The following is an 8,920-nucleotide window of genomic DNA, read 5'->3' on the forward strand; positions in this document are numbered from 1 at the left end:
GCCTCCCCGTCGGGGGTGACGCCGCAGCGGACTGCCCTTCCCCAAGATGGCGTCGAAGATGGGTTCGCGACGGTGGATGCTGCAGCTGATCATGCAGCTGGGTTCGGTGTTGCTCACACGCTGCCCATTCTGGGGGTGCTTCAGCCAGCTCATGCTGTACGCTGAGAGGGCCGAGGCACGCCGGTGAGCGGGCCCACGCGGCCGCCGAGCGCGGTGGGGTAGCGGTACGGCCCGTCCCAAGAACGGGGGTGCAGTGGGGTGGGGAAGAAGTTGGGACCCTTGGGCTGGGGAAGAATTGGGATCTCGGGCTTGTTAGGGGCCCTGGACTGGGGCAAGGTGGGCATCGAGCGTAGTGCAGGGGTCCTGGCCGTGAGAAGGGCCTCCGGTTCAGGGGCGCAGGGGAGCTTGTGGGAACTCAGGGGGTCGTAAGGCTCTTCTCCCGCTTCATTCTGTCCTCTTTGCTTCTTCCCCTCTCCGGCTCGCAGGAAGCCCGACATCCCAGTGCCCTACTTGTACTTCGACTTGGGGGCGGCCGTGCTGTGCGCCAGCTTCATGTCCTTTGGAGTGAAGCGGCGCTGGTTCGCGCTGGGGGCCGCCCTCCAGCTGGCCATTAGCACCTACGCCGCCTACATCGGGGGCTACGTCCACTACGGGGACTGGCTGAAGGTGAGCACTTCGGCCCAAGGCGGGACTTCGCTAGGGGTCTGGGGAGCCCGAGGCCAGTGTCCAGCCAGGGACAGCTGGGTAATGCATAGTGCTAGACAGGTGCATAGTGTGAAGCCTGGGAAGGCAGAACCCCTAGGCTTGTGGAGATTGTTACAGACTGCAAGATTGAAAGGCCCTCAGAGACCACACAAGACTGCCTTTCAGGGAGTGAAAACTGAGGTGCAAAGATGAGAAACAGACTTTCCCAAAGTTACACCACAGTTAGCATTGCAGGTGAGACCAGAACCCTTTATGCCATTAGTTAGTAATGTCAGAGTATAGGGCAAAAGGGACCTTGGAGAGTACTGGTTGCAGCCATCTGATTTCATGAAATTTAATTAATATAGGGCAGCATGTAAATCTGAAGTGCCAGAACCTGTACCAAGTGCTGCAGGTGTGTAGATAATCTTGGACAGAGGCAGGGACTGTCAGTCCAGTGGGGGTGGCAGATGTGTGAACAACTACCGGACAGTGGGATCCCTGATTTTTTTAATGGGATAGACTACTCTATAGCAGAAAGAACATTGGGATTCGAGTCTGTACACTGGAGGTGTAGAGGGGGCAACTCTTGGTATCTGGACACTTTCTGTAGGACCTTGGACAATTTTAGCAATCCCCTGGGCCTCAGTTTCCAGTTCTGATAAAAAGAGTTCTATCTCTACTGCACCTGCCCACCACACTTGGAAACAGTAAGAGGGTTCATCGGATGGAATGGGATGTATAGAGATGGGCAGTTCTGTGCTCTAGACAGCCAGGAGAAAGGTGGTGGCTGCAGTTCCTGACTGGGGTTCCCTCGCCTCGGTCCAGGTCCGGATGTACTCACGCACAGTTGCTATCATCGGCGGCTTTCTTGTGTTGGCCAGCGGCGCTGGGGAGCTGTACCGCCGGAAGCCCCGCAGCCGCTCCCTCCAGTCCACTGGCCAGGTGTTCCTGGGCATCTACCTCATCTGCGTGGTAGGTTGGCTGGAAGTGCTTGCCTGGGAGTGAGGCAGAACCCAGGGAGGTGGGCAGAATAAGGCCCTGCATATATAGTTCCTGATGGTCTACCTCCTGGACACTGCCCCAGCCAGCTAGTGGGCTCAGGGACCGTTCAAGTGCCTGAGACCTGGCTGAGGGTCCCTTCTCCCAGCATTATTGCCACCAGAGAGAGAAGAGGTTGGATTGACTGTTCAGTCCTAAGCCTGAGAGTCAGGAGAACAAGGTGGACTGGTCCTCTCGTGGCTTCAGCCTGCAGAGGACTGGGAGAGGGAGCAAAGGAGAGGTTTGGTGGGGTTCAGACCCCAGATGGGACTCTGTTGCTTAGAGTTGGTTGGGGTTGCCTGGGGTAGTGAGTTATGGTACTCCCTAGTGGATGACCTAGGGGGAGCCAGTGTGCCTGGGGACCTGGACAGGCTCCAGGTCACTTGGCTTCATCTTGGTTCCTGGGCACCATATCCCATGTGCAGAGCTCTCTACTCAGAGGTGAGAGTCCCAGTCTGGCAGCGGAGACATGCTTCTGCCCTCCTGAGCCCCAAAGGTGAAAAGAGACAGGCCCTAACCTCAGGAGCTCCCTAGCCTGTGTGGGGGGAGATGCAGGCCCTCCTTTTAGAGACCCCCAGGTCTGAGCCAGGAGTCAGGGGCCCCCCGGTAGAGGCTGACTTGCAGGTGGCATCTCAGGGCCAGCCGTCCCCAGACAGGCTCCTCAGCCTGCAGGAGACACTTAGAGGATGGTGTGTCTTTAGGCCTACTCGCTGCAGCACAGCAAGGAGGACCGGCTGGCCTATCTGAACCATCTCCCGGGAGGGGAGCTGATGATCCAGCTCTTCTTCGTGCTGTACGGCGTCCTGGCCCTGGCCTTCCTGTCGGGCTACTACGTGACCCTGGCTGCCCAGATCCTGGCCATTCTGCTGCCCCCAGTCATGCTGCTCATTGATGGCAATGTCACCTACTGGCACAACACACGGCGCGTTGAGTTCTGGAACCAGATGAAGCTCCTTGGAGAGAGCGTGGGCATCTTTGGGGCTGCCGTCATCCTGGCCACCGATGGCTGAGTGGCACGGGGAGAGGCCAAGATGGGTGCCAGCAGGCCGCTGAGGGCCACCCGCCTTCCTTCTTGCTGGCCTTGTTGTTTCCTTCTGCTTTCCACTCTGTTGGTTTGGTTCTTTGCTGTGTGTGTATGTGTTGGTAAGAGGCAGGTCTCTTCCCTGGTACCTGGGCTTGGCCCTGGGTGGGTGGGAGCCCTGCTCACGATGCCTTACAGGGCTTTTTCCTGTTCGGTAGTGGGATACCTGAGGCCAGCTGCTCCCTGGGTCTCCTGTCTCAGAGAAGGGAGTAAGGCAGGGCTTGGGTGGGGCTACTGAGAATGGAAGACAGAGGAAGGAAGACCATGAACCAGAAGTGAGCAAATGTGAAAAATTCCATTTTGAACCTGGCCAAGTGCAGCTAGGCTCTACAGTGCTTTCTGGAGACCGAGACTGAGTGTGTGTGTTGACACGTGGTTGGGGCTGGGAGGAGCCAGGGGCCCGGTGCCACCGAAGTCACGTGAGTTCTCAGGGTGTGCTGGGGGCAGAAACAGCACTTGCTGTTGCCCCACCTTGAAAGCAGAGCAGGCCCCTGCCCGGGGTGTACGGGGGGGGGGGGGGGGGGTGGTAGGGCAGGCAGCGGCCAGCTTCCTGCCTCCTGCCTGCTGTTTCCAGCTCTATGGTTGGCCTGGTTGGGGTGAGTTCTCTCCCAAAGACCAGACCACACAGTCCTCCAAAAATAAACATTTTATATAGACATTTGGCTTTGCTTCTCTGTTCTCCCCGCAGGGCACGTTGCCATTGGCTGGGATTGATTCTTGGGTTTCTTGAGAGACCGCATCTGGTTAAGCCCCACTTTGGTTTCCCCGTGATCTCTGCCCTGTTCTGAGGGTTCCCACAGGCCTTTGGGCGTCTAGTCAAGATCCTCCCTGTATTCTGCCTTTGATCCATCGCCCCTGTGTCATAGCTTGTCTTTGCCTCCCCTTTTATCCTCCTGGTTTCTTTTGAAGAAATCTTTGGTGAGGGCAGCTGGCGGGGTCAGGGGGGCTAGCATTAAGTGTCCACTCTGAGGATTTTACATCTTACAGATGGGGGAGATAGAAGCTCAGAGAAGGTGAGCAGCTTCCCTCAAGCCACAGAGCAAATGCAGCCACAGCTGGATTCCAGGTCGGGCCTGTCTTAATGCCCACACACAGCTGTGCACTCTGTCACCCCTCTTCTGAGGGAAGTCAGAAGCTGCTCCTGGGGTTTGGTTCTGTCATGGCCCTGCTGTGCCACGATGGTCCTCTCCCTGCTTGTCCATGCACCTCCTGATTGAAAGTAGCCTGGCGACCAGCATGGGGGCCTGGCACATCGTGGGGGTCAAAAATGCGGAATGAGACCTCTGGCTTTGGACTCCTGCTGGCTGAGGTGTTCTCAGCAGATGGAGACAGCCTCCAGTGGGTCTAGGGGAAAACATCCAAGTCTGGGCCTTGCTTGGAAAGAGAGCTGGGGCTGCTGTTAGTCTGGTCTGTGGGATGGAGGGGAGCCCCACTGGGGGCTGCTGACACCCAGGTGAAGGAGATGGTGACAGCATTCATCTTGGAGGCACTCCATCTCATTTAGCTCCTGTCTTCCCTCTGGGAGCCCCCGGGTTCTCCAGCCCTCAAGATCTTGCTCCCAGAAGGTCACTGCTCGTTTCCTTTCAAGTGTGAGCTGACTCTCAGACAAGTATTTGTGTTTTAATCAAGGCCTCCTGAAAAGTTGTAAGACCCAAAGGAATTAAAGTAAGTGGTGGAATATCAAGCAAATGGGGGTGATATTTCGGATAAGGGAGCCTCAAAACAGAACGGAGGCCACAGAGGCTGGACCACCTTTAAGGTTGGCCCTGAGGAGAGCTCTAGAAGGCAAACCGGCAATCCCCTGACCCTAGCTTCCCAAATCTCTAGACTGAAAATGGAAGGCCATCTGGTTATAGTTATGGAGCCAGTGGTGAGGGTGGGGGTTGTCTTGGACACACCCTTCTTTCTGGGCTTGTCCCCTCTTGGGCGCCCCCCTCTGGGCAGAGTAGAGTAGGAGCTGCTTCCTTCTCTGCAGATCACTTAGTCATCAAGCCTGGTCCAGCCTGTGGCTGCCTGGGATCATCACCTCCAGCAGGCATGACTTTGATTCACCCTGGTTGTCCCAGGGCCTGAAGGGCGGGCAGTGAGGGTCAGCTGCCTGGGTCAGAAGCTGGCTTGTAGAAGGAGTCCGGCAGCCCCTTGGCATGGTTGACCAGCTCATAAGAGTCCCGGATATCGGCCAGGCCAAACCAGAAGAAGATCCACTGCTTGTTGGAGAAGCTGCCATCACTGTGTTTGAAGTACCTGGTGGGGGGAAGGAGGCAGCTTTTAGGGCAAGCTTTTAGGCATGCCATCTACATGCTAGGCACCCTACTGTTATCTGGTTTCATCCTTACAGCAGCCGCCTAGAGCCTGGTGGTGTGGTATGCTCTTTTCACAGAGAAGCAGCTAAGGCCCGGAGAAGCTAGTTGACCTGCCAGAGTCCCAAAGCTAGGAAGTTTAGACTGAGGACGTCCTTTGCTCTGCGCCTCCAGGGGAGGGGTTCTTGTTCACCTCTTGGTCCCCACACAGCTGGATGAGGGGATAGTTGCAGAAGGAAAGAGAAAGGAGAGACCATTATGCTGCAGATGCAGTAGGCCTGGGGTCAGCGCTTGGCCATTAGGTCTGGAATAGAGACTGGAGGATCAGGACTCTTCTAAGGACTCTGGAAGAGTCAGGGAGTGTCTTCAAGGAATCCACTGCAGTGGGAAAGAGCGTGTTTAAGTGTGCTCTGCTTCTGGGGAAATCTCAGATTCCGTGTGTGGTCTGCTCCTTGGGGAATGTGGGGTCACATCGAGTGGAGCCTTTTCCTTGGGGGAAGCCCAGCCTTCGGGGGGCGTGGCTGTGGAGAGCGGGGGCGGGGGGCGGGACCTACCAGGGATTGATGGGGTTGGTGACGCGGGAGCGCCAGAAAAGCGTCTGCAGGTCCCGCCGCAGGCACTCCCAGAGCATCTGGCCCGAGCCTTGGCCCTGGCGGCTGGAGCTCACCACAAACTTGTCTAGATATGGGGTGCCTCCCAGTACGGGCTCCGTGGTCAGAATGGCGGCCGCGTTGTACCTGGCGCAGCAAGGGAGAGGCAGGCTGGGACCTCTCTTAGGCCCCAAGCTGCCCAGCTCTGTCCCTCGGTCCCTGCCCTCTGGGGCCCGCAGGCTCACCCCTCAGAAACGTAGACAGAGTGCAGCCGCGGGCGCAGCGAGGCCAAGTAGTCGTCCCGGAGCTTCTTGCCGAAGCTGGCGTTGACCAAGTTCACCAGGCGGCCCTGGTCCAGGCTGTCCAGGCTGCGCACCCGCAGCATCCGCTCGGCGTTCTTGAACAGGGTCCCGGACCCTGGGGGTGGCGCGGAGCACGAGGGGTTAGTTTAGCCCGATAGCCAGGGCCCATCCGCTCCTGCTTGTGCTCTGCCTGGTCGGCGGAGGGGGTGGGGGGGGAGGTGTCCGGATACGACAGGGGCCAGTGGGACAGTGGCCCTCTTGGGAAGATCTCCACAATGAAGTGATCTCTGCGGTCAGCAGAGATACGTGCAGGATTTTCATACGGGGAGAAGCTCTCTCCTGGCAGTTTGTCCCTCAACTTCGGTCCATCGTGCGGAGTCCCACCTACTTCCCCTAGACCCGCCTGCCTCCCCCGAAACCCGGTCTCGCCTCCGCCGCCCCCCCCCCCCCCGGCGCGGCCCGCACCCTTGTTGCTGAAGAGCTCGGTGAGCAGCGTGGCGGCGGCGGTGATGACAGCCGAGGAGTGGTGCGGCAGGCGGCTGAGCACGTCCACAATGAGCCGCATCTGCTGCCGTTCTTTGGTGCTCACCCACTCGGCGTTGCTCACCATGTCCAGGTCGGCCGGCAGGTTCACGTTACTCAGGACCTGCGTCCAGGCCCAGGGGGTGAGCCTCTGGCCCGCAGCCGGCCGCGGACTGCGCCCCTAACCCCCACGGACCCCTTTACCCTCGCACCCTCCGGAGTCCTCGGCTGGGGAGGGTTCGGATCTGGGCACCAAGCCATTCCCGACCCACCCGGCTTGACTCTGGGGCCCGTCGGGGAGGCGAGCAGGGAGCCCAAGAGGGACTCAGCCGGGACCGGGGTCCCGCGAGCTGCGCCCGAACGGAGGGGATACACCTTCTGACTGCTGTCGCGCAGGCCTCCTGTGTTATTGAGGAAGATGATTTTGGTGGGCTGTAGCGCCTTGGCCAGAGCCGCGGTCACCTCCAGCGAGTCGAGGAGGACGGAGCGGCGCGCCGTCGTCTCCCCGATGGGGCACAGTATGGGGATGCTGCCGGACTCCAGGCACCACTGTAGCAGGTCTGTCTCCACGGAGACGATGCCGCCGTAGCTGTGGGGCCAGACGCCGTGCTCAAGAGGGCCCCCTCCAGGCCTGCGGGGCTGGGGCGGGGCGGGCGGCCTGGCGAGGTCTAAGGACGCCGGGCGCACGCGGGGCCCGCACTAACCTGGCGTGAGGGGCGGGCTCAGCCGCGCCCAGCACCGAGCCGCCGCCGAAAAAAGGCACGGCAGGGGCGGCGTTGTGCCGCAGCTCATCCACCAGCACCTTGCAGTTCTGGGCCAGCTGTGCCTTGGCCTCCCAGAAGGAAAGGCAGCCGGAGGGCGCCGTGGGAGCGGGCAGCCCTAGGACAACCAGGGGCTTCATGTCCATGCGCTGCAGGAATGCCAGGGCGAAGGCCAAGCTGGATACGGCGCTACTGCACTTGAGTACCTCCTCGTCCACCTGTGGGGGAGGGAGCGTTCAGAAGGGGCAACACTGGCCCTGACTTCCGCAGCCTGACCACCCCTCTCCCCAGCCCTGTCGGTGCCCCCTGCCCGGGAGCAGTCAGGCCCCATTCCTGGCTACTGGCGCCCACCTCCTTCGCCCTTTGCCCCGTTGGGTCTTGCCATCCCCTTATCTCGCATTGGTGTTCCTCCCTCTGTGCCTCCCTGCGACCTTGGACTCTATGAGTTCTTGGGGGGAGGGGTAACCCAGGCAGCTCCTGTCCAAGTTCTCCACTTGCCATCTGAACCCATAACCGCGCCCACGGTGTGTGTGTGTGGTGGGGAGACTTCTCCAGCGCATCACACTTGGGGGATTACGGTCCCCCACTTTCCTCGCCTGGCCTGGGCGTGAGACTATGGGAGCAGCGCGCAGCTTCACCCAGCCCGGGGCTCGTCCGGGCACCGTCTCACCCCTTCGCGCTTCCGCTGTGCAGAGTCCGCAGCGGGTCCCGCCATGCCTGGCGACACGTCGCCGGACAGCCCCCATACATCCCCTCGCTGTGGCAGGGCCGGCGCCGGACTCCGCTCACCTCGATGACTGCGAAGGGCTTGTCTGCAGAGTGGTAGCAGGTCTGGAACTGCGTGAGCCAGTGGCGTGCCTCCCCGGGGCTGGCTCCGCACTGGTTCAGAAAGGCCTGGATGTCTCGCTGCACCAGCGAGCGGCCGGCCGGGGGCCCCGGGGGGTCGGGAGGGGCGGGGGGCGCCGGGGGCGGCGTCCACTCCTGCTCTTCCGCGGCAGGCGAGCGGAGGTCGTCCTCGGCGCCCTCCGGCCCTTCTCGTGCGGGCTGGGCCGGGGCCCAGGCGGTGCTGAGCCGGCGACCCGGGCTGGCTCCCCTGGCCGTCCGCCGTCGTGCGCTGCCGCTCAGTCTCCGGGCACCCCCAGGGCCTCGGGGACCGCGCAGCCTTCCTCCACGGAGGTGGCCCGTAGGGCCCAGGCCAACCGCGCCGTCGCCATGACAACCAGACTGGCTGGTCCCCCACGAGTGCGCTTCTGTCCACAGCTCCCGGCTCTGGGGGGCTCTTAACCTGGTGCAAGGCGGGGCTGGACCAGCCGGGGCGGGGCGCGGACTGGGGGCGCAGAATCTTCTCTGGGTGCATTTGAGGAGGGTCAGGCAGGCCACGGGTCAGAGGGCGGGGCCACCAGTATCCCCCGCCCCTGGGGGGGGGGCGGGACGGAACCCACTAGCGCGGGTCACGCGGCAGCGATAAGCGGTGGCGAGGTGTCTTTCATCTGCTGCCAAAGCCGGTTCCAGGAAGGGCTTAGGAGAGCCAGGGCGGCTTTGGCTGTCTGCGGGGTTCTGGATGATTAAACGGGAGTGTGAGGAGGGCAAGAGGGGAGAGCAAGTGGCCGTTGCCGCCGTTGCCGTGGGACTGAGGGAG

General features: G+C 61.1%; 2 protein-coding genes across 2 annotated transcripts; one reads left to right on the forward strand and one right to left on the reverse strand.

The window, feature by feature from the left end:
• Positions 1–3,464, forward strand: TMEM101 (transmembrane protein 101). Its single transcript, XM_047708407.1, has 4 exons — positions 1–183; positions 486–666; positions 1,513–1,659; positions 2,427–3,464. Exons 1-4 carry the CDS (start codon positions 47–49, stop codon positions 2,733–2,735), a joined length of 774 nt encoding a protein of 257 aa, XP_047564363.1. The 5' UTR covers positions 1–46; the 3' UTR covers positions 2,736–3,464.
• A 218-nt stretch (positions 3,465–3,682) lies between these two features.
• NAGS (N-acetylglutamate synthase) lies at positions 3,683–8,608 on the reverse strand. Its single transcript, XM_047708406.1, is given in 8 exon segments — positions 3,683–5,050; positions 5,661–5,843; positions 5,942–6,113; positions 6,464–6,644; positions 6,896–7,109; positions 7,225–7,499; positions 8,071–8,447; positions 8,450–8,608. Coding segments are annotated over 8 exon segments (1,602 nt in total). The 5' UTR covers positions 8,496–8,608; the 3' UTR covers positions 3,683–4,896.
• Between the last annotated feature and the right edge of the window lie 312 nt (positions 8,609–8,920).

Source organism: Lutra lutra, chromosome 16 (genome assembly GCF_902655055.1).
Source record: "Lutra lutra chromosome 16, mLutLut1.2, whole genome shotgun sequence".
Classification (NCBI taxonomy): domain Eukaryota; kingdom Metazoa; phylum Chordata; class Mammalia; order Carnivora; family Mustelidae; genus Lutra; species Lutra lutra.

Bases quoted from the DNA above. Each gene is read 5' to 3' on its own strand.
- TMEM101 (XM_047708407.1), top strand. From the start codon at position 47: ATGGCGTCGAAGATGGGTTCGCGACGGTGGATGCTGCAGCTGATCATG. The intron at 184-485 runs GTGAGCGGGCCC...TCCGGCTCGCAG, and splicing joins GAGAGGGCCGAGGCACGCCG to GAAGCCCGACATCCCAGTGC. The intron at 1,660-2,426 runs GTAGGTTGGCTG...GTGTGTCTTTAG, and splicing joins GCATCTACCTCATCTGCGTG to GCCTACTCGCTGCAGCACAG.